The sequence below is a fragment of the Colius striatus genome, chromosome W (genome assembly GCF_028858725.1).
Source record: "Colius striatus isolate bColStr4 chromosome W, bColStr4.1.hap1, whole genome shotgun sequence".
NCBI lineage: Eukaryota > Metazoa > Chordata > Aves > Coliiformes > Coliidae > Colius > Colius striatus.
Window position 1 is genome coordinate 40,551,064 of NC_084789.1, and position 24,557 is coordinate 40,575,620.

Genomic DNA, 24,557 nt, shown 5'->3' on the forward strand with positions numbered 1-24,557 from the left:
TGTCCTTAACATCCCTGGCTAAATTTAATTCTAGAAGGCCTCTAGCCTTCTTAGTTGCATCCCTGCATGCCCTGGCAATGTTCCTATACTCTTCCCAAGAAGCCAGCCCCTGTTTCCACCTCTGATAGGTGGCTGCTTTCTGCCTGTGTTGTCCCAGCACATCCTTGCTCATCCATGGAGGCCTCCTACCTCCTTTTCCTCCTTTCTTGCTGTGGTAGTTTGACCGTGGCTAGATGCCAAGTGCCCTCCACACTGCTCCCCCACCTCCTCAGCAAGCCAGGGAAGGGGAGAAAATAAGATGGGAGTCTCGTGGGTTGAGATAAAAGCAGTTTAATAAATAAGCAGCAAAGCCGCGCGCGCGGGAAGCAAAGCAAAAGCAGATAAAGCTGTTCCTCTCCACTTCCCATCAGCAGCGATGTCCAGCCACCTCCCGAGAAGCAGGGCTTCAGTACACGTAGTGGTTGCTTTGGGAAGGCCAGAAATGAATCTCGCCTCCCCTTCCTGCTCCTCTCCCCCAGTTTATATTACTGAGCTGAAGTCATATGGTATGGAATATCTCCTTGGTCAGCCTGGGTCAGCTGTCCTGGCCATAGTCCCTCCCAAGATCATGCCCACCCACAGCTATTGGTGAAGGTGGGGAAAGGAATGCTGGAGGGACAGCCCCGATGTTGTGCAAGCGGTAGTCATAATATTGATATCAACAGTAAGCACAGCACTGCAGGAGCTGCTGTGGAAAATCACTACCATCCCAGACCCACTACAATGTAATATATATGTAAATATTTGTATATGTAATAAAACCTTTTTTCAATAAAAAGGAGTTATCCTCAGCTGCCTGTTCCCTCTGTTTTCCCTTGTGCCGCTTCCCCTGAGCCATGACTTGGCTCTGTTCGTGTTGAAGACTTGAAGCTCTTTACTTTCACAAGAGCAAGAGGTCATCGGCTCCCACTCTCTGCTGCCATGACTGGTCCTTAAATGGGTCAGGTTATTTCCAGTGCTGATTTTAGCCAATTTTGGCATTGTTATGGAAATGACTGTTGCAGAGTTTGCATCAAGCTCTCTGCTCTGCCATTGCAAAGTGAAAGCTCAAATCAGGGTTTTAGAGCTGGTGTTGCAACTGTGGCTTTACAAAACCACTATCTTGACTCCATAACTGAGGTTTCCAAATTCCTGTGAAGGCCCTTGTGGCGCCCAACATCTGCCCACATAACCATCTACCTCAGGTTCTGCTTCTGCAGCCGCAAGTTTCTGATGTGCTCAGTGCCCCCAGGATGGAGAGTTTTACTCTGGAGTGATGGGATGTGGAGACAGATGGCTGAATTTGAGCCAACAGTGTGCCCAGATGCCCAAGGCCAATGGAATTGTGACTTGTATCAAAAATAGTGGCCAGCAGGACCAGGGCAGTGATTGTCCCCCTGTACTGGGCACTGGTGAGACTATACCTCAAGTGCTGTGTTCAGTGTTGGGCCTCTCACAGCAACTGAGGGAGCTGGGGGTGTTCAGCCTGGAGGAGGCTGAGGGGAGACATGAGCACTTTGCAACTACCTGACAGGAGGTTGTAGTGAGGTGGGGGTTGGTCCCTTCTCCCAAGTAATATCATGGGACAAGAGGAAATGGGCTCAAGTTGCCCCAGGGGAGGATTACATTGGAGCTGAGGAAGAACCTTTTCCCTGAGAGAGTTGTCAGTCCCTGTCCCAGGCTGCCCAGGGAGGTGGGGGAGTCCCCATTCCTGGAGCTATTGCAAAGCTGTGGAGCTGAGGTGCTGAGGGCCATGGGTTAGTGGTGGACTGAGCACTGTGAGGGCAGGGGGTGGACTCCATGAGCTTAAAGGGCTTTTCCAACTTAAATTATTCTGTAATTCTATGACGGATTTGAGTGAAGCTAATGCTCTTGGATGGAGTTTGGGGGCAGGAAGGACTCTGCTCTGGCTGATCCTGGCAGAAATGGGATCAGGGTCATTAATGAGGGCCTGGAGGATGAGCTGTGCTGTCCCATGTCCATGCAGGTAGGTGCTCAGGGCCCTCATAGCCTCATGGACATGGTGGAAGTGGGGCTACCAACATGCCAGCAGGCACAGGGAGTTGGCAGTGGCTCCTGGGCTGCCACAGGGGGTCAAGCAGGACATAGCTGTGACACTTTCACCCCAGAGTTGCCCAGCAGCATGGCATCCCATCAGCATATGCCAGAGCCAGGTACAGTCTGAGATGGCCCATGGGACCCTCTATGGCCCCGACAGCCTGGGCACAGCATCATGGAGCAAGGAGGCATGGTATCCTGAGCATCCCCAGGCACAGCATCCCAGCTCCCTGTGGGAGAGCCCAGCCCCAGGCAGGACCACAGGGCAGGAGACATGATTGAATGCAGCTGATGCATCTGGGCTCTGCCAGGGGCAGGGAGGTGATGTCAACATTGTGGGGCACTTTTGGGGGCTGAGTCCTGTGGTTTTGTACCCCTGAGGCCCCAGGGGGAATTTAGGGAGGCATGGGCATGGAGGTATTTCTGTATGGGAGGGGCCCACTGCCCCCTGCACTCCCTGCAGCTGCTGGCCCCAGGACAGGGACAGGGTTTGTCCTTGAGGTGTGTGTCTGTCTCCCCCTATTCCTTCACCCCCTAGGAAGAGCTGAGCCCTTCCCTCCCCTCTGGGTGCCCCTGCAGCTGCTCTGTCTCTTTAAAAAGACTCCAGGCATGGCCATGGGACCATCATTCCATCACCCCTGGACAAGGGACTGGACAGCCAGTACCAGCCACACTTGCATACCACGACTGCAGCCTCCACAGATATTGGGGCTGATCTGCTGGGCTGAGTGGGATTGGAGGGGGGAAGGGAAACAAGGGATGAGGAACCTGCTCGTTCTGCCCCAGCTGGTGTACCTGGACCCATCTCTGGGGGAGCGAGTCCTGGGGCACAGCAGACAACTGGGGTCACTCATGATGGAGTGAGCAGGGCTGGCACTGCCCTAGCACCCTCCTGCAAGCAGGGCTAGTGTGATGCAACTGGGATTGGCATGGAGGATAGGGAGCTGGAGGGGGCCTTGCTGCCCACTGGGGTCCATCCTCATGGGCACAGCATCCCTTCCATCATTGACTCCACTCCTGCAGCATGGCCATGGGTGAGTGGGGCTTCCTGAGCTTGCTGCTGGATGCAGTGCAGGAGCACTCGCCCATGGTGGAGAGGTTTTGGCTGGTGGTGATGCTCCTCTTCTGCATCCTGGTCTTGGCCACAGTGGGCAGCGACATCTTTGAGGATGAGCAGGAGTTTGCCAACACGCAGCAGCTGGGCTGCAAACCTGTGTGCTACAACACTGCTTTCCCCATCTCCCACTACCGCTTCCTCGTCTTCCATGTCATCGTGCTCTCGGCACCAGCCACCCTCTTCATCATCTTCATCATGCACCAAGCAGCCAAAATGGGGCACAAGGGCCCTGGGGCGGCTTGCCTGCCACCTCCAGCCCTTCTACGTGGGCAGTGTGGTGGCACAGATTGCAGCCAAGCTGGGCTTCCTGCGGGGGCAAGTGCTGCTCTACAGCTTCAGGGTACAACCACTCTTCATCTGCTGCCAGCAGCCCTGCCTGCACCGCGTCGACTGCTTCATCTCCTGCCCCACTGAGAAAAACCATCATCATCCACTTCTACTTCATGGTTGGTCTGATCTTGGCACTGCTCATCCTGGCCTAGCTTGCCCACCTCCCGTGCAAAGGCCCCCCGTCACAGCCCAGCTGCTGCCACCGGATGCAGGAGCGTGGCCCAGCACCTGGGCAGCTGGCTGGGGCCACTGAGGAGTTACTGTCCCCCTCACCATGGGGAGACCTGATGGTGTAGCTGGGCCCAGGCCATCGCCACCATGAGTTGTGGCCACTCAGCCCTGCCACAGCCCTCGCTGTGCTGATGAAACAGGGCTGGACTGTGCCCCAGTGCCCCCAGTTCTTGTTGTGGGTGGTGGATGGGCCTCACCTGGCAGCTGCTGGAAAAATATATGGACAAAAAAGAAAACAAACAAATCTCATCCCTATGCAGGGGCAGGGACACCCCTGATCCCCTCACTGCCCCCTTCAGCCCAGCAGTGGGGGATTGGAGGGGACAGGACTGCTCCCACACCCTGTGCTGGGGATGTCATGAATGCATTGGAGATCTGCAGGACCAGGGCTGGCCCCTGGCATTTGGGAAACAGCTGCAGTGTCAGAACAGAATTTTGGGGTTGCTGAGGGCACCTCAGTCCAGCTTTTGGGACAGCCAGAGCCAGGGAGGGCAGATAGGGGTTTTTGTGTGTCATCCTGCAGCAAAGAATCCCCCTGGACTTGGGGGGTGCCACAGCCCTGACCATGTTCCACCACTTCCCCCCGGTGCCCCCACAGCAAGAATGAGACAGGAACTAGAATAAATAAACTTTATTCTGGAGCCAGCCCCCCCCCCCCCACCACTATCCTCCCTGTACCGGCAGGGCTGGGTCCCGCTGCCTGGGATGGCATCACCACATGCCTACCCAGCCCCCACCTGCCTGGGTGGGTCTGGAGCAGGGCCCACCCAGCACCCTTCAACATTAAAACCACTAAAATCTCAACAATAACAACAACAACAAAAAGATTTAATAATAATGAATTGTGTGCCCCCCCCCCCCCCCCCCATGACATCCCCTGGCAGCATCCACCATTGGCCCCTTCACCTGCACAGGTCTAAAAACCCCTCCAAACTTTTACAAAGGTTTTAAAACTTATTTATAGATATCTATAGTTATTTATTTTGCTTTCTTTTCTCCTTAAAGTGACTCTGCTGCTTCCTCAGCATGCGAGGTCTGGCCAGGTCCTCCCCACTGGATGGCTTAGGGGGCAGGGAGGGGCTCAGTGGTGGCAATCCCATGTGTGCTGGTGCTGGTGGGGCCAGGGCGTCCCTGGAGGGCTGCAGACGAGGGCCCCCGCGCCTCTGAAATGTGACTCAACCAACGTGCTTGGCCCAGGACTGGGAGGCTGCAGGGCTCACCATGGGCTCTGTCAGTTGTGGGGGTTGTTGGGGGTCCTGGGGCAGCACTGATGGGGGGCGGTCAAGGAGTCGAACTCCCTCCCCCCACCCCACCCACGCTGTGTGCCGGCATTGGCAGGCTCTGTCCTGGTGCAAGCCAGACATGGGTCACGGCGAGTGTGTGGCCAGGCTGCTGCAGTTGGAACTGGGCGAAAGACTGGGGCTGCAGTTACCCAGGGGAGGGTCCAGGTTGCCCGCCTGCCCCCCCAGCACGTCCATGCCCTCCGAGTTCTCCAGCATCTCCTGGATGAGGGGTGGCATCGAGCCCGGGATCTCCATCTTCAGCGTGATCACCCGCTCAGCGCCTGCGGGAATGGGGCAGGGTCAGTGGGGCAGGGCACTGTCAGCACCCCTAAACCAACACCTCCCAGCTCTGCTCCTCCCTGGGTGCCAAGGACAAGGGACATAACCATGTCCTCAGTGTCCCTGAAGGATGCAGTGCTGTGGATATCCCCTCCCTGGTTCCCTCCGGAGGATGCTGTGCCCTGGGGCAAGGATGAGCAACTCAGACCTGTCCTGATGATGCTGAGCTCAAGGATTGCTCCCCCAGGATGCTCTCCTGGGACACGAGGCCACTCCCTCTCCACAGTGCTCACCCTTGGCACTGATGCTGCGGAGATCCGTGATCTTCATGAGCATCTTGGGGAACATATGGGGCCTGTTGGGCCTCCTCTTCCTCACATAGATCTTCAGCGCCTCCAGCAGCGGCTCCTGCAGCTTGTCCACTTTATCGGGCTGCTCCAGGTCCTGACGGTCTGGGGAAAGCGGTGGGGGACACAGTGGTTATAAGGGGCCTTGGCATCCCTCCTTGGGCACAGTTCCCTGTACCAAAGGGGTGACTGGGGAGGCATCATTTGGGGGGTCTCCCTTGGTCAGACATTTAGGGAGGACAGTCAGGCAGGCAGTGGGGGTCTGCTGGGGAAGCTGGTTGGGGTGCCCATCCCTGCACACCCCCCGCCCCAGCACCCACCTCCACAGATGAGGCAGATGGCACTGAGCAGCCCTGTCTCGGCGTCGTCCATCTCCAGTGGCAGCAGCTGGTTGGCAAAGGCAAAGACCAGGTCTGTGAGGGGCCCAAAGCCGGCGTTGTGCATCTGCGTGCGGTTCAGTGTCAGTCCATCCGAGAAGGTCATGGTGTCCTGCTCTGGCGTGTAGCGCGTGCAGATACGCAGAATCTGAGGGGAGAGGCAGCAAGGGCAGGGGGCTCAGATTGGCATCCCATCCCCTCTCCTCACCCCCATCCCCAAGCTCACCAGGATGTCGAGGCAGGCGGCTTTGAGGAGGGTGATCTGGTCAGCAATGGTGAGCATGATGAAGCCAGGGAGCTGCTTGGCAAACTCCACTGTCTTGATAATGCACTTGGTGGACAGCTCACTGAACTTGTCCCACAGGTCGATGTCCAGCGAGACCCGCTGCTCTGAGCTGTTGTTCTGCAGTGGGAGGTGGTGAGGGGGGTGAAGGCTTGGTGGGGGGGGCTGCCCATGCTCCCAAACATTTTCCCCTGGGACCCCCCGACACTCACCGTAGTGTATTTGCCAAGCTGGCAGAGGGCAGGGAAGGTCTCCTGGTGAGCTTTGCGCACCTTCTCAATGAGTTCCTCCACCTCGGGCGTAATCATGTAACTCTCCGAGCACTCTGGTTTGAGCACGTCCTTCTTTTTCTTGTTCCGGTCATTGCGGACAGCTGCAGGGACAGCAGGGTCAGTGTCACCCTGCCCAGTGTCACCCGGCCTTTGCCCATGGTGGAGTCTCAGCCCCACCATGCTCTGTCCTCCCAGAGCAGCAACGGGATCTGTAGCAGGTGGAGCTACCAGCCCCACAGTTTTCCTTTCAATAAGCCCCCAAGTCACTGGGACGCAATTTAGGGTGACACCAAGGCAAGGGGAGAGGGGGGCACAGTCCTGACCATGGGGATGGTGCTCAGCTCTGCTCTCTAAAGCTGATACAGATGAGAGAAACACCGGAAAGGGAAATGGCGGCTGAGACACTGCGTTCATGGTGGGAGTGCGCAGAGGCAGCAGCTGTGGGGAGGAACAGTCTCTGTGGGCTGGGGGGGCCAGGACCCCCTCCTCCTTAGTGCAGGGTGAACTGTGATGCCAAACACCCCCTGGCAGCACCTGGGAACCCCCACAGCATCACCATCCCTCTCCCCAGGGGTGGTCCTGGGCCCCATAGGAGCAAACAGCTGGGGAAAGAACCTGCTCCCCAGCACCATTGCCCCTGTTCACCCACCCCCAGTGATGCTGCGTGGCTTGGGTACCATGACAACTGGCATGCAGGTGTCATTTATCTCTGACATCATCAATCAGATTGCCTAGACAACAGTCAGGACGTGATACAAGCCCCCTCTCCTCCCCCTTGCTGGGCTGCCAGGATGGTCTGCACCTAAGCAGGGTGTCCTTGTCACTGTCCCCATCCCTACTCACACTCCTTGGACATGCCAACTTCGAAGCACTTCTGGAGGCGGCAGTACTGGCAGCGGTTGCGTGTCACCTTGTTGATGATGCAGTTCTTGTCCCGGTGGCATGTGTACACCATGTTCTTCTGGATGCTGCGACGGAAGAAGCCCTGGGGATCCCACACGCCCCAGTCAGCACCCAGCCCAGGGACTTCCACCCTGCTGGGGAGCCATGGGGACAGTGGCCCCAGCACAGGATGCTGGCAGCTCTCACCTTGCAGCCCTCGCAGGCGCTCACCCCGTAGTGGTAGCCCGAGGACTTGTCCTGGCAGACAAAGCAGGGCTTGTAGATGCGGGGCAGGGGCGGGGGCGAAGGGGGACTGGGCACGATTTCCTCTGAGCTGGTGCTCTGCGTCTCCACAGCTGCAGGGAAGACAACGGCGCTCAGGGGCACAGAGACCCCCAGGCAAGGTTGGACCCCATGGAGACTCTCCCTGCCCTTCATCCCTGTGACAGTGCCAGGGCTTGTCACCGAGTCTGAGGGTCCTGCCAGCCCCCTTCCTCACACTGTCCACCCCAGTCCTGCTCAATCATGGGGCTGGGTCACACGGGGTCAGCACATGAGCTGAGAAGATTAAACTTGACATTTCCAGGCCACGGAGATGTCGCAGAACACAGGCAGACACACAGAAAAGATTGAAGAATGAAAGAAAAAAGAAGGGATCCCAGGAGCCCCCTCCACAGCATCTGTGGGGCCTGCCATGGGTAGTGGGGGGGCCCCGATGCCACACATCCACTTGCATGTGTGGGCATACATGTGCATGGCCCAGGGGTGCTGCTTGCTGCACCCACCACCCTGGAGTTGAATGCTCAGTAACCAGAGAGGGGTCAGGCACAGTGTCACCCAGCTGGCACCCCACACGTCTCTGGTGAGGGAGTGTCCCTGCCAGCAGTGCTGAGGGCAGTCCCCAACTACCACATGCTGAAAGCCAGTCCAGGAGACACAGTCAGTGCTCCCCACTCCCCAAAATCCCATGAGACGTGCCTGAACCCCTCCTGTCTCCCAAAATCCCATGAGATGTGCTAGTTCCTTCCTACCCCCTAGGCTTATCCCTGTCCCCAGGCCCACCCAGAAGGTGTTCCCTCCTACCCTCTAGGCTTATCCCTGTCCCAGGCCCACCTGGAAGGTGCCCAAGTCCCCCAGGACAAGTCCTGTCACCTGCCTCAGCTGCAGGGAAGGCACGGGGTGCAGCTAGGAAGGAGTTAAGTACGCCCCAGCTCCTCTGGGATGTTAGTGAATGTTTTTCTGCACTGGAGCCCAGCAAACCAGTCAAACAGGATATTAAAGGCTGGGACTGGCGGTGAGGGCAGGGGGGTCCCCACTTGGTTGTGCCACTGGTCATGGGTGCCAATGGGCCCGGGGACAACAGAGACAAAGCCACCCACAACACTTGTCCCATGGCACAACAGCGATGTGTACGCGTGTAGGGTAGGAAGCAAGTCTGAGGCACATGGAGTACAAGCGTGGGGGGTGGGCATGAGGGTGTGGGGGTGGGTATGAGCGTGTGGGGTGTGTACAAGGCAGAGACATGCATTCTAGGTGGGCATGAGCATGTGGGGTTGGCACATGCATGCAGTGTGGGTATGAGTGTGTGGGGCATGAAAACAAGCATGGAGGGTGGGTAGGAGTGTGTAGGTGCAGAGGTGAGTGTGTGGGGTGGGTATGAGTGCATAGGGTAGGTAGGAGCATGCAGAGTGGGATATGAGCATGCAGGGCACAGAGCTGAGCATGCAGAGTGGATATGAGTGTGCAGGATGGGTATGAGCATGCAAGGTGGGCATGAGCATGGAGGAAGGTATGAGCATGCAGGGTGGGTATGAGTGTGCAGGACACAGAGGCAAGCGTGCAGGGTAGGTATGAGTGTGTGGGGCACGGAGGTGATCACACCAGGCAGCACTTCCCAGGTGGTACTGAATAAATCACTGCTGCCATTGGAGGGAGTGGAGCCATTAAAGTGACTGAGAAAACATCATTTATCGCCTCTTTTATATAATTTAAGAACTTCCTCGTGGAGAGTTACACCAGATTTGACAAGACTTTGATGTGCTGTGTGCAGAGGGAGGGAGGGGACTCAGTTTCCCCTGTGCTAGCGCACACCAGTGTCACTCACGGCTGTGCCAGCACCACAGGAATCCCCAGCCACCACAGCCACTGGCCAAGGGACCACCATGTCACCGTGAAGAGGATAGGGCCACGGGCACAGCTGCCTGCCTGGCCAGCTCCGCAGGAGCCCTTCATGGTGGCATCAGGCCTGGGTGCTCCTTGCACCCAGGGGAAAGCAGAGAGCAGCATCCAAAGGAGCTGAACTAGCAGGATGGGTGCAGAGGACATTAGGGATCCCTTTCATCCGGGCTCCCTCCCCAGTCCCCTCTCCTTCTGGCATTCTGCCCCCCACCCCAACAGGCTGGAGGAAGTGGGGCACAACTGCAGATTAGATGCTGTGGCTCCGTCAGCATCCCCTGGTGAATGGGTCTCCCCCCTCCCCTGCTCCGCCAGCGCTCCGGGGCACCCCCACCCGGGGATGGGAAAGTGCCCTCAGGGTCACACCATGTGTCAGGGCCCAGGGACACCCAGGAGGCCAGGCTGCCACCACCTCCAACAGCATCAGCCAGCACTCCCAGGATAGAGTTGGGGACAAGTCTCAGCTCTGGAGCCGGTCGGACAAGGAGTGAAGCCTGTCTGATGCCCGTCACAGGGCTCAGTGTGGCAAGCAGCACCATACCAGACAGGGCAGCCCCGTGCCCGCGCCACAGGGCCTGGCACACCCAGCTGGAGGGTGGGCACACACCTAGGGCTTTCCTGTACATGAGGATACTACACACCCCAAATCCCTGGGCCTCTGAAAGTGAGGGCTTGGGGGAGAGTCACAGGAGCCCTGAGACATGGGGTGCTCCAGGCCTGTGGGGTGTCTGGTCCTGCTGACATGATGTCAGGCGCCATGCTTAGCCCACTGGGCACTGTCACCACACTTGGTCCTCACAGGGTATCCTGCTCAGTTGACCCAGGGGGTCCTGTTCCCTGCCAGCACTGGGGTCCTCATCAACCTAACTCACCCATCTGCCATGCTGTTGCCACCGTCCCGTGCCACAGTGCTGAGCACAACTGGCCAGCCCAGGCTGGCGGAGCGTGGCTAACACAAGGCAACAGCAGGGCCACCCTGTGCCTAGCAAGGCAGTGCTCATGTGCAACCCAATCTCATGTACCCACCTGAGACCCTCACAGCATCCCCCAAAACCCCTCTGCAATATGCAGGTCCACCCTGGCATGGGATGCCCACTGCCTCAGTGGGCTCCCACAAACATCTCTGCTACAGCTTGGGAACCACATCGTGCCTCAGTTTCCCCAACTGTGGTGCAGCAACGTCCCTAGGCTCCGCTGCAGTAGCAGGAAGGTTCCCTGTGCCCTGAGGAGTGGCTCTTCCACCCCCAGGATCAGTGAGATGGCATCCCACCAGGTAAGGCAGCACCAAGTGTCAGGCCAGCAGGCAGCACCTTGGGGCCAGCCCCACTGGCCACCGCTGTCTCTGGGGAAATCAAGGCACAGCATGGCTGCCCCTGACACCACTGAGCTGTGCCACAGGGCTGGCACTCCTGGGATGGAGAGACACAGCACCTTAGCATGACATAGAGAGCAGGGCACCCTGCCAGGGAGTCCCACCAGCACCCACTGCCCAAGTGCCCACCAAGTCATAGTCACCATGACCAAAGCCTGGAGGTGTCCCAGCCCCTGGCATCACAGTCATCACACCCAGAGCTGTGGCCAACAGGGAGGGCCACTCTCCCACAGGACTGGGTGTACAACGAAGATGATGGGCCACCAGACACTCCACTCAGGACAGCACGGCCCCGGTGGGGTCTAAGAGGGGGAACGCTGTGCCAGGCTCAGCCGAAGCCTCAGTCCCAGGCTTCAGTTATTGTCGAACTGGCGCCATCAGCACAGAGCTCGGCCCGGCGATGGAGCCGATGGCTGAGCTCAGCACCCCCTCACCGGGATTAGCACCTAGCACCCTGTTCAGCACCGCCCCCCCCCCCCCCCCCTCCGGCTCTGAGCCGGGTTTCGACGCCACTCTTCCCGCTCGGTCGGGCTCCAGTCGCGGCCCGAGGCTACGGTGAGGGGCCCGTCCGCCCCCGGAGCGCAGGTACCTACAGTGGCCGAAGCTGCTCCAGGGCAGGGGGGGCATGGGGAGGCCCACGGGGCGCGGGGAGGCCGCGCTCCGGTAGCAGGCAACCCCGGCTCGACCCGTAGAAATCCATCAGGAGGAAGGGGCCGGGAAATAGCCCCGCCACCGCCGCGCCCTCGGCGGCAGCGGAGGTGGAAGGTGGGGGCCCGAGCGATCAACTCTCCCCTCCCCCGCGGTAGCTGGGTCCCTGGGCCGCCCTACGCCGCGCTGCCATGGCCCCCGTCGCGGCTCAGCCCGGGGAGCGGGGCCCCGCCACTCCGCGCCCGGGCAGGCGATGGTGGAGGAGGAAGGCGCAGCCCCGCCGGCTCTGCGGCTCCGGCAGCCCAGGTCCCTCCCGACACCAGTCACCTCCCCTCAACAGCCTTAACCCGCCCCGCTCCGCGGGGCCGCCCCCGACCGCCTCCCATCCCCGGGCCGGGTGGCACTGGGCGGGGGAGGTGATGGGAAGACGACACAGCAGCAGGGAGACAGCACCGGTAGGGAACAGGCCAGGGGAGGCTGCCCGGGCCGCGGCTCATTTGTCTAATGGGATGCGGGTGAACTGCGGGTGAACCCGGCGGGGAAGGGCTCACCTCGGCCTGACTCCTGGGCACCCTTCCCCCCCCCCCCCCGGGGGTGAGAATGCATGTGTGTGCATGGCCCTGCTGTATCTATATATGTGCACAGCCCGACTGCCCACACGTGTGCTTGTATAGGGCCTATGTAGGGCAGAGCATCAAACTCTACCTTTCCCCTCCCTGGGGCTGACATCCCCAAACCCAGGGTATCCCTCTGGGGTCAACCCAAGAAGTGACAACACTGCTCACATAGCCCAGCATCATCCCAACACACCACAGCTAGACCCAGGCCAGGTTCCAGTGGTGACACTTGCCCATCATTTGGTCTCACCCTCCCCCCCTTTGCTTCCTGCGGCATGGCACCTCTTCCACAGCCATGCCTCGGGCTCAGCCCCGGTGACCACACCACAGGGCTCTGCTCTGCCCCTGTGCCCCATGTTGCCCACCCCAGTAAAGCCCTTGGAAGGAGACTGAACCCCTACCCAGATCCTGGCACAGGCAAGGGGCAAGAGGAGCACAGGCATATGCACTGAGGAATAGAGGTGGGAAGATGCAGGGGCCACAGCACACACTGGCCCTGCATGGCCACATGCATGAGCAGATGTGTGTGCACACACGGCAGGATGCACAAACCCCACCCCAACATGTGCACATGTTCCCCTGATGCTGAGGGCACCCCACTCACCTATGATTGCCCTGCACATGCTGGCTAGCTCCATCCCCAAAGTGAGCAGCCAGCCCTCCCCCCCCTATAATGAGAGGAGGGGAAAGAAGGAAAACAAAACAAAGAATTAAGAAAAAGACCGGGGGGGGGGGGGGGGGTGTGTGTGGGTGGGTGTGTGGGTGTGGGTGTGGGTGGGTGTGCGCGCGCATGTGCCAGCAGGTTTCTGAACAAAAGCACAGCACTCCTCCAACTTCCTGCGGTGAACATGACAAATGTCTGCTTTGACTCATTTATATCAGAGCTGGAAAGAATGTGGTTTCAAAGGAGGGGACGCAGGGGACTTGGGCCAGTGGCACCACACCACTGGGCCATGGCATGGCTCTGCCATGCACACACACCAGCAGCTGCCCTGGCGGCAACCGCTTCTTGTCCACACTGGTGGCAACAGGAAGAAACAGTTTTAAAGAAAAGCAAAACAAAACAAACAAGAAAACACAACCAAACCCAAAACCTTAATGTAGAAGCCAAGAGGAACTGGATGAGGGAAGCACTCTACATGCAGCCCCACAGCATGAGGGGGCTGGGGACACCCCACCAGGCATCCTGTCCCATCACCATGCCAACAGCCTGGAAACACCAGGATGGGCCACCCCTCCCCTCAGCAGCACCCCTTGGCCACGCTTCCTCCCCACCCCACTAATAGGGTGGCTGATGCTCCAGGGAACATAAGACTGTCCCCACTAACATGATGGAGCCCCAGCCACAAATCCCATGGGGGACACCTCAGGGGACTCTGTTGTGCCCAGCATGGGCAGCTTTGGGAGTGCAGGGACACAGCCCCAGCAGACAACAAGAGGTGGACAGGGATGCTCAGAAAACCCACCAATCCCAGCCTGGGGTACATGGTTCCTGGCCCTAACCCCTTCCCCCATCCCCAACATTGACATCTCGGGGCCCCACAGCCCCCCTTCCCTCCTACCCACTTCAAAAGACCCCATTTATCCCCTTCAGCAGCTTCTGAGAGCAGCGAATTCTGGCGCAGGCGGCTCCATCCAGCCCCCATGACAGTGATAGAAAACCTCTGCTGTAATGGGCTTTCCCAGGCATGGAGGCCCAGCACTCAGCCTGGCCTCATCAATCTTCCCCAGGTGGAGATTAAGGGGTCAGGGGGGTGGTCTCAGCACCACACCCCACTGGAGCTCCCCAGCCCCTTACCCCAAGTGAGCCCTCCCAGCCTCACCAACCTCCCTGCTTGCAGCCTACAGGAGCACATTTTGCTCATTAATTTTTAAAAATTAATTAATTATGGGGCACTGTGAGGGAGTGGCTGTGATGCAGAGGAAATCAGAGCCAGCATATAGGGTGACAGGCTGGGAGCCAGCTGCCGAGTCTCCTGGCCTGGCAGCACAGGGCAGGGCCAGGGGGCCTGGCTACAGGGGGAGGGGGCCATGCTGGGGTTTCATTTTCCACAGTCTGGGAAACAGGGTGGAGAAAGGGTCCCCAATGGGGGTGGCAGCCCAGGGAGCCTCTCACGAGCCCTCATAGCCCCCCTCAAGACCAACCTGGGTGCTCTCCACCTACCCCAGGGTACCTTCACATCTGGGTACTCTCCTTGTGCCAGGAGTCCCCAGGCCTGTGTCCAGCACCTCTGCTCACAACCCCTTTGCTGAGTGCTCTCGACTCACAGCACAAAGGGCCCTGTTAAGGACAGTGGCTCCCAGGGATGCCCAACTCAGGCTAGGGAGTGCAACAGGCCCCCACCTGCACCCTGTGCCTGAGGAGAAGGTGAGCAGGGCAGCCCCCAGCCCCACACACAGCATACAGTCAAAGCCATTTCCCCACACTGGGGGCAACACACATAGCGCATTGGAAGGCCAGATCCAGCACTGGCAACTCCAACACCACTAGATTCCCATCCCAACACCAACAGCCTCAGCAGGGCACCCAGCCGAATCCCAAGAGGGACCAGCCAGATCAGCTTGGGGGCCATACAGCTGTAGTACATCTGGCAAGGGCAGGCCAGACATGCATGGGGGGACGGAGGAGTGCATCAGTCCCTCTGCAGTATTCCCCCCCCCCCCCCCCAAAGTCCCCTCTCAGCCAGGATACAGACCCTGGCATCACTATGAGTGAGAGCAGAGGCATCCAGCACACACCAAACACTGTAGGACTTACACAAACAAGGCACCCACCAAGCTGCACAGGGACTATGGAGGGATGGCAGACATGGTGTCCTCACCCCTTGTGTCCCCTGGGATCTTGGTGCACCCCATCAGGGAAGGGGAAACTGAGGCACAGATCAGCCAGTTGCCATCAGCCCCAGGGCACCATCTTGCCCTGTCCCTATAGTCAGAGAAGGAGGGATCGGGTAAACAGCACTCCTCCAGCCTGTTCCCACAAGACTGTGCGTTGGGAATGTCCCCAGAACCAGTGCAGGGGAGGGGGAAGGAGAGGGGTGGGGCGGCCCCCACCCACGGCCACCCAGTCACTGAACTGGTCCCACTGGGTCCCACCACTGCAGGGGCAGTTCCAGCTCCTGGTTCCTGTACCATCCCCGGAGGCCAGGGATGGGCTGGTGGGGGCCTCGCTACACCCCAACCCACAGGGGCCTCCCCTACAGCAGGTGCTGCAAGGCACCCATGCCAATATGGCATGGAAACGGGCAAAGGCACTGGCTCGTGGCAGTGGTAGGAATGGGAAGGGGATGTGGCAGCCACCCCATGACACCCAGAGAGGGTCTGGGGAAACTGAGGCAGGCTGCAAGCCCAGGGCTGGGGACATGGTGCAGGAAGGACCCAGCTGCTGGCACAGCAGAATGGTGATTATTGGGGTTGTGATGGATGACCCTGTCAGGGGAAACTGAATCAGAAGCAGACACGATGATTGCCTTCATCGTCTCCCCCACAGGCAGCCCCCATGCCACCACTGAACAAAGATCCGCTGCAGGGATGCAGTGTGGGACCAGCCTACCCAGCCCCCCGCCACTGCCAAGTCCCTGTCTCTCAGCCCGGCTGGCTGTAAGGGATGGTGACAGCCAACAGGCCCTAGCTGGGTCATTAACAGACAGTGTATAAACACAGCCATTAACAAAGGCAGCCAAACCACAGCAATTTACTGACACACATCTCACCAGCTGCCACTGCCCCACTCTGTGCCTCAGTTTCCTCAGTGGCAACATAGAGGGAGACAACATGAGGAGAAGCATCCAGAACTCACTTCCCACCAGAAAAGGAGCTGGTGCCCCAAAGCCCACAGGTGGGCAATGCAATGGCTGGGAGTCAGGAGACCACCTCCCTGCCCCCATTGCCAGTGTCACCACCCTGGGCAGGTCATGAACCACTGCTGGAGCAGTAACCTGGGGTCAGCACCCACATCTCATATTGGCGACAGACCCCAGCACAGAGTATGACCCCCCCATCCCCCCAGCACAGTCATGGTACTCACTGGCAGGTGATGGGGTGCTGTATCCACTGACAGGCAGGTGGTGCTGGATGCCAGCCAGCGTGCTGGGAGGTGAGAGCCCTCCCAGCATGTGGGGGAAGAAGAAGGTGTAGGGGGGCACTGGATAGTCATTGAGGTGCCTCCCTCCCGGCGTGGGGCAGGAGCTGCTGTTGCTGGCCATGGTGATGGATCTCTGGCATAGGGTGCAGGGCTCTCAGGTGCAGGGCACAGGGGCCAAGCAGAGAATGGGGCCCATGGGCAACCTGCTGCCCAGCAACTGTTCTCTCTGGCTCCTGCGACACTGAGGGGAGAGCAGAGGGGGAGGATGTTAGCAGAGGGGCTGAGATGCCTGACCCCCACCCTGATGTGGCAGTAACCAGCCATGTCTCAGTTTCTCCAGACTGACCCTCCCCATCCCCGAGGGTCACATTCCCTCCCGAGGGCGCAGCCAGCCAGGTCCAGCACTCCCCGTGAGATTAACAATAATCCCCCAGATTAATGACAACAGGACCGGTGAGGACCAGCAGGCACAGGTTGCTAATCCTGTTTTAGCAGCTGAGGGGGCAAGTAATAGCGTGGGGACATTGAGGCCCCACAGGGCACCCATCCCCTTGGGCAAGGGATCACACAGTGGGCCCCCTAAACCTACTCCCACAGGTCTGCCCTGGCAGTAGGGACACACAGGACAGGTCCCAAGGGGGCCGCACCCCCTGCCCCAGGCACAGGGGGCTGCGAGGCAATTGCGGGGTGGATCGGCACACCGGGGTCCCCTGAGAATAGTGGCTCGGCAGCAGCCCAGCTCTTTGCTGTCAGTCATGTGCCCCTGCCAGCTACACCTCCCCTAAGTCTGCACCGAATGTGAAGGGGCTCAACTACCTGGCCCGGGGGCAAGAGGGCACTCAGTGGCCCTGGGACCAGCAGCCAGGGGCTCAGCATGCCCACTGGCCACAGGGCTTGGGTGCTGCCTGTCAGGGTGCAGCCCCCACCCCATGCCATGTGCTGGACCGTTCCAGCAGCTCCCACGCCAATCTGTGGGGCACAGACTCATATGGCCCAGGCCAGGGCAGGGGGCGGTGGTGGGAAGGGGGCCATGGGGCTTTCACAATCCCAGGCTGGCTGTTTACTCAAGCACTGGCACAGGGCCCAGCAGGGGCTGTTTATTTGCCGAGATAGCTGGCTCCTGGTCCTGCAGAGGTGGAAAAGGATCCAGAGGAACAAGACTGGGTTATCTGGCAATGCACTGGGGAGGGGCTGGGCCAGGCACGGCACAGCTCTGCCCATCCCCTCAGCACCCAGCTGGGTGTATCCACTGAAGGCAAAGCCCCCATCCTCCCACCTCACACCAGCATCCCCGGCCCCATCATCGACCTCCCTCCCCCCCATCCCCATGGGGATCCACTGGAACACCTATGAGGAGACTCCCAGTCCAGTTGCCCCTGCGGTGGGCACTCAGCAATGGCTGAGGTGAGGGTCACATCCCCCCTCATGCCCTGGTAAAGAGTGCCTTGCTGGGTGTCACAACACATGCGGGATTCCTGTGGGCACCACCAGAGCATAGTGCTGGACGCCAGGCCAGCGTCCACCCAGGCCCAGGGGCCATGGCTCAGTGCTGGGGAGGTGACAGACCTCATGTGGAGTCCCTGTGCGAAGCCACAGGAACACTGGTCCCCAGTGCAAGGGGCTGCCATGCCCCCCCCCCCCAGCCAGGTTGTGGCCCCCAAGCCACACTGTCCAGGGGGAGCAGCAGGGAGGGAGGCACAGGAAGAACTGTTTGTTTGCTGGTGCCCAGTGCTCACCAGGCACTGTGCCAATCATACCAGGGCCCAACTACTTAACCTGCTCCTGCCCCCCCAACACACCACTGGCCTGGGATTGAGTCAGGCCAGCACCCTGGCCTGGTCACTGTGCGCCTCAAACATGGAGAGTGGCTGCTGCCCCGTCAGCTCTTTCCCAAAGCCCCATGAGACCATCAGTGGCCAGGAGGGTCCAGGGAGCCCAGCCAGCCCCGCTCCCATGGGTCCCTGTGGGTAGAAGGAGTTGCAGCCTGATGGAGTCCCCATGGGTACCTGTGCCAACACAGACCCCAGCACACCTGACTTGGAAGTCCTGGGCATCCCAAACAGGGGTCCTGGGCATTTTGTCCAGGCCTTGATCCCAGAGCATCCCAGGCCAGCAGTGTGGGGTTGAAGGTCACGCAGTCCCTCAGCAGGGGTCCACACTTGTGCTTCCCTAGTGCCTTTTCCTCCAGTCCCCAGCAGGAGCTGGATAGGGCTCGGAGCTTCCTGGAATCTGGTGCCTCATTCAAGCCCCACGGAAAACACAGCCGCAAGGCCTGAGCCAAATCCCAGACACGAGGAACCTCTTCCCGCGCAGTTTCCCCTTGCTGCTCTCAATTCTGGGGCAGATAGGTTTCAGTTCAGTCTCAGTCAACTCTGCCACCCCAGACTGTCATCCTGCTTCCCTGCCATTCTGAACTCTGACACCCTGGTCCCCTGCCCTGGCACCACTGCCACCCCAGAGCCCACTGCCCAGCTCCCTGACAGCCTACTCTGCTCCCCAAATCTGGCAGTGGTGGCTGTTTGCCTGCATGCCCCCATCCTCACTGGGACAGGCCATGGGGACACCCTGGTGCCAGTCCTCTGCTGCAGCATGTGCCATGTCCCCCGCACATGGGGAATGGGGTGGCCTCACTCAACTGGCAGCTGCCCTGGCAGGGCAGAAAGCATCCATGGAGTTACCATGCAGTTGTAGTCCGTGGTTTCCTCGCTGCTGTCAGCACCCAGCCTGGGGTGGTCTCACACATGAGGCCAAGGGCCCAGCTGCCTTCTGCCACCACACTCAGGTCAGCCAAGGTGGTGCAGGGGGTGTGAGGTATCCCCCCCTCAGCTGCTGAAGACGACGGGAGACAAGCCCACCCTGTAGTGCAACAAGTCTCAACTTTATTTGCAAAGACACAGCTCTTTTATAGATACAATAATCAGGCTCATACATATTGCAAAAGCTAAGCTCATCATTGGTTCCCAATTACATACGACCCCCCCCCCCCATTTCAACATACTTCGGATGCTTGTGGCTGCTCAGCCCAAACCAGGCTCCTGTTTTTCTCATCCTGTTATCATGCAACTCTCTTGCTCTCACGGCCTTGAGCAGGAGTCCAGTAGCTTATCGCTTAGTGCTCACTGCCTAACCAGCTGTATTCTATCATGTCCTCATTTCTCTAGCCAAGTCTCCACAAAACTCCCCACACTCAGCAGCACAGCCAACTGAGACCTACCTCCTCCCTGCATCCCCACAGCATCTCAGCTGTGAGTCACCATCACGTTTCTCACATCCCCAAGCAGGCATGAATCATGCCCCAGTTCAACAGCAGGGCCAGAGCCAGTGGCACACGCTTGGCACAGGTGGCCTGCACAGAGCCAGGGCTGCCTGTGGCCCTCATGCAAAGGGATCCGCGGGTGCTGGGGCCAGTGCAGATGCCAGGCCCTGCATGCTGCTCTTGAGGGCCAGCAGCACATCCGAGGGCTCACTCAGTCCCATGGCAGGTCCCTGGGCAGCTCTGGTGCCCCTATACCCCAGCAATTTGCAGGCCAGCAGCAGCCCATACCCAACCACCACCACTTCCCCTAGCAAGAACAGAGGGCCAGAGCCACAATGGTGGCCAGTGGGGATGGTGTCCTTGCCACTTTGTCTGTGCTGGCCTGTCTGCCCCCTGGGGGGCAACCCTAGGGAGCAATCAGGAGTCCCACTGCATGGGTCCTCACACCGGTACTCCCAAGTCCCACTGCCAGGTGGGAGCCACAAACTGAAATTCCACCTGTTGCGGCCAGACCAGCTCCAGTTAACACCAGGAATGTGCCGCTCTACACCTCCCACACCCACTGCCAGACATGCCATTCTTCAGTGGGAACAGGTGCCATGGCCCCTGGGACGGACCATGGATGTCGGCTCGCCAGAACCTGGAAGGAGCAGGCCAGGCCAGCTCAACCCCAAAGGCCCAGGAGTGCCTAAGCCCATCAGCCCCTCAGTGCTCTGGGGATCCCCAGCCTGGCACTGCCTGCTCACAGAGGGGGCACTCCCGGGGCCCAGTCCAGCCCTCACACTGCAGCACAATCCCAAGCCTGAGAATAAGCCCAGGCAAGCACAGGTCCCGTAGCCCTGCCATCAGGGATGTCCCAGTTCCAGGGTGCCCCATCTGAAACAGGCACCCCATCACAGGTGTCCCTGTGAGTTCCCAGGAAGCAGAAGGATTGCAGCGCAGCAGCCCCTAGTTGTTTTTAGCCCTGGATGTGCCACAGCAGCCATCGCCCTGGGAACGGCATGCCGGGAACAGCACAGCCCTAGACAGAAGGCAAACGAGTGCAGCTGGCTGCACCACCAGCCCACAGCACAGGGACGCTCAGGACACAGTGCCCGTTGCTGGTGGGGGTGAATAGAACCCACAGGGCAGGCAGTTGCACAACATCCCCTGGACACCAGGATTTGGTGACACCACGCCCCCTGGCCTGGGCAGGTTCCCATGGGGTGGGTCAAGATCAAGCCAGGCAAGGTTGGGACCTGGTGTACTTGGGAGAGTGGTGGGCAAACCACCTTGTGCCACAAGCACTACAACTGATTGTGCCACATAGCCAGGCCAGTTGCAGGAAGGAGGGCATGTGGATGTGTGCCACTGCCATCTCCCTGTCACCAGCCTGGCAGTCGTGGCTCAGCCAGGGAATAAGAGGCCATGGCAGGCACACGTATAATCAGCACGTGTCACTACAGATATGATCACACTCCCCTCACCGTGCCTGCCAGCACCACATGCCTTCCCCAGCCCCAGAGTAGGCACTGGCATGGGGGTGCCCCATGGGATGAGGTACCTGTAGACTCCAGGCACACACTGCAAAGGCTCCACAGCTCCACCAGCTGAGAGGTCCCCAAACTCCTGCAGCAGCACCCCAAAAAAGGGCCAGGGGATTCCAGAGCCCAGTCATCCCTTGGTGGCAGCACTGGTATTGGTGCAGGCCCTTTCTGGGATGGGTGTCCCTGGGCACACACTGCCCACAGCCAGAACAGCCAAGTGTGGCACGTTGACATGCCAGAGTCAAAGCCACAGAGCTGGTGAATCCCAGCACTGCAGGGCAGGCATAGGCCCTCCCCAGGCTCGGCGGCCACAATGCTGCTCTTGGCACAGGGACTGAGTGCTGGGGACACGGTGGGTGCGCAAGGACAGTCGGGTATGCTGGCTGGGATAGAGCACCCACTGGCACCAGGCAGTGTGGGATGGGGTACAGGGCCATGCCTTCCTCACCACTGTCCTGGTGCCCACGTCACCTGAGGGAAGGGGAGGTGTCTGTGAGCAGTAGATGAAGGGATCGGGCACCCACTGGCATGCCTGGTGTGAGCACCAGCGGGGCCATGCATGTCCCCATGCTGCAGCAAGGTCACCCCCAAGGGCAGGATGCAGGGCCCACGGGTGACATATGGTCCAGGAGGGGCAGCCACAGGGCCACTAAGCCTCAGTGCCATCACCTGCTAATACCAGCACAGAGCCCAGCAGTTGGGGCACCGCACCCAGAGCCACCAGCCAGTGCCTGCCTGAAATCCCAAGCGGGACAGCCACTCCTGCAGTAGGGACCAACATGGGCACTGCAGGGAAAGCGTTTGTGTCTGCGTGTCCCCTCCCTCCTCGAGCACCCACTGGGTTGCAGGATGGCCCCTGCCACTCAACGAGATCAAAGGTCAGAGGCACAGATTTAGGGGACATCCCGACTCGGACGGGCAGGGGGGCTCTGCTGCGGCTTCTCGCACCGCCCGGGGGGTTGCTGCCCGTCCCACACAGGTATTCCCCCTCCCCACGGTGCCGCGGCCCAGGAAGCCCCAAGCGGGACAACCCCCTCCACACATGCATCCCTCCGCTACCAGGAGCCCCCGGGGATTCCGCCGCCCCCAGGCATCTGCTGCGGCGGGGGAAGGCGGTGGTCGGCGCCTCCAGCCCAGTTCGCCCCCGCGCGAGCGCCCTGTCAGTGGCGGAGAGCAATGGCTTCCTCCGCCTGCCAGGAAACGGCGCAGACGCCGCTAGTGCCCCCTGCATCCTCGGCTCTTCTCACCCTCTGGGCCTCGCCATCTGCACTCCGGTTCCCCCGCACCCCGAAAAGAGGAAACGGCCTCGACTTCCCCCTCCTGCCCGCCCCCGTCGGAGGAGACGGGGGGAGAACCCGGTTGCCCGCACCGGCGGCCCCGGGGGAGGGTCCGGCGATTCTGGGGAGATTTCCCCCCCAGCCCCGCGCTCCCTGGCGGTGACCCCCCCCGGGGCGGTGACGAACCTCAGTCTCCCGAGTTGGGGGTGCCCAATGGGGACAGGCAGCGCTGCCGCTCGGGAGCGCCTAGACAGCCGGTCCTGGGACAAGAGACCCCATCACCGGTAACCAGGGGGCCCCCAGCACCGTCAAGGCCGAGGTGGGGAGGCGGAGGCAAAGCCACGATCCGGAGTCAGGGTCAATGCCACCCTTCTGGGTCTCACGGCAACCTCAGCCAGGCGGGGCCCCTTACTCTCCCGGGGGGAACCTCACTATCGAAACAGAGCGAGGGCGATCCGCAGGATAACCCCCTTACCGGAAAGCGATCGCCGACGCCACCTCCAGAGATGGGACCCTTCCCCCACCACACACCGCCCTAGGACCCCCTCCAGCAGCCCCTCACAGAGGTGGGGACGGACACTAACCCACAGTAGAAGAAATCCTGAGTGCACAGCGGGACGGCCCCCACCACCCTCACCCGGTCCCAACAACCCCGCGAAAGCGGCGGAACTCCCCTACCCAAAACCCCCAACACCGCTAAGCCGTGACGAGACCCCTCCCACGGATATTGTACTCCTTACCTGATCACGGAAATTTCACACCGAGATCCTTAAAACCAGGAAGCTCCCGGTGGTGGTAGCGGCGGCAGCAGTTGCATGGCGGCAGTATGGGGTGACCTGACCTAAAGCGTAAAATTGGGGAGGGAGGAACCTAGGTAACGGGGGGAGGGGGAAGAACTACAAGATACACTTAACGAGCGGCAGCTGCGGCCATTGCGAGTCGTGCTCGCAGGGAAACTTTACCCGGGGCGGCGGGGGCGGGGGTGGAGGAGCGCGGGAAGATGCCCCACCCCTTTCGCGGAGCCCGCTCACGACACGCCCCGACACTAAATGGGGCACTGCCTCTATTGACTGTCGGGGCGTGACGTGGGCGGGGCCGGCGCTGCATTGTAACTCTGAAAAATCTCGAGAAGGGGGGAGGGGGATAATGCGGGTGCGCCCGCCACGCGGAGCGGGAGCAGTTTCTTAAAGGGGCCGCTTCGCGTATTCTCTCCCGTGCCTCAGTTTTCCCCTTGCGCTCAGTAGAGCGAGACAGGCCACCCCAATTCAGGCGAAAGCAGCAGCGCTATCTCGGCACGCACGGCCCGAGGCGCGACCGCTGTGGCCCCCAATCCCATTAGCAGGCAAGGCATGTGCTCAGGCCGGAGGAATGTGTCAAATTACTGCCAGATGTACTCGGCAGCCAGCTCGCCACCCCGGCAGTGGCCCTCTGGCGCAACCACTGCACACTGGGAACCCCCCTGCTGGGGGGCTAATAAATCTGGTTGGATTCTGCCCTTGGCTGTGGGGCCCAAGCCCCATCCCATGGTGTCGGGGTGCCGAAGCATGGATGGGGGGTGCCATTGGAGCAGAGCTGCTGTCCCCATCCCGCCACCTTTGGCACACTGAGCAGAACGGGGCTGTCAGATGGAACCTTGGTGCCAGTGCGGTGGGAGGGGGCAGGGCCCCACTGGCCTCCCCCAGCTGCAGGCTCTGGCAGGGACCTGGGTGGCCCAGAGTGTCCCAGCAGTGACTTCCCCGCACTGCCATGTTCCTGCCCTGGCACTGCTGACCCCTCACCAGGTGGTGATGAATGGCTCCAGCAGGAGCTCTGGCACCTGTGTGGCTCAATCCACCTGTGCTATCAATTTTTCATCCACTGTGGCAGAGAATGAAGCTGCGGCTGTGGGCACCCTGGCAGGATGGCATGGAGAGGGCACCTACCTTCCCACACTGCGGGGCCATGTCCCCGCATACTGCCACACTGTCCCTGTCCTCTCCAGCACAGCCAGGCCACTCGGGAGACAGTGCCAGGACCAGGAACCCTCCAGCCTCACCAGTGGATGCTCAGCATGGTCTGTCCTGGGTGCCCCATACTCTGCCTGCCACTCTCTCACCCAGCACCATGGTGAGCATAGGGAAAGCAA

The 24,557-nt window shown here is 60.2% G+C and overlaps 1 protein-coding gene and 1 pseudogene across 3 annotated transcripts; one reads left to right on the forward strand and one right to left on the reverse strand.

Annotated features, from left to right (window-relative positions):
* Nucleotides 1-3,106: 3,106 nt before the first annotated feature.
* LOC133628667 (gap junction delta-3 protein-like) lies at nucleotides 3,107-3,675 on the forward strand (annotated as a pseudogene).
* A 961-nt stretch (nucleotides 3,676-4,636) lies between these two features.
* Nucleotides 4,637-23,398, reverse strand: LOC133628558 (retinoic acid receptor alpha-like). Of its 3 annotated transcripts, none has more exons than XM_062016917.1 (9): nucleotides 23,173-23,398; nucleotides 16,317-16,614; nucleotides 7,685-7,833; nucleotides 7,439-7,580; nucleotides 6,536-6,696; nucleotides 6,267-6,443; nucleotides 5,984-6,050; nucleotides 5,610-5,768; nucleotides 4,637-5,318 (listed from the first exon to the last, which is right to left on the reverse strand). In XM_062016917.1, the coding sequence occupies exons 2-9, from the start codon at nucleotides 16,492-16,494 to the stop codon at nucleotides 5,122-5,124; spliced, it is 1,230 nt and encodes a 409-aa protein (XP_061872901.1). In that variant the 5' UTR covers nucleotides 16,495-16,614; nucleotides 23,173-23,398; the 3' UTR covers nucleotides 4,637-5,121. The 3 variants fall into 3 exon arrangements, with proteins under 3 accessions (XP_061872901.1, XP_061872900.1, XP_061872903.1); XM_062016916.1 differs by having other exon boundaries at nucleotides 5,984-6,188; XM_062016919.1 differs by lacking the exon at nucleotides 6,267-6,443 and having other exon boundaries at nucleotides 5,984-6,188.
* Between the last annotated feature and the right edge of the window lie 1,159 nt (nucleotides 23,399-24,557).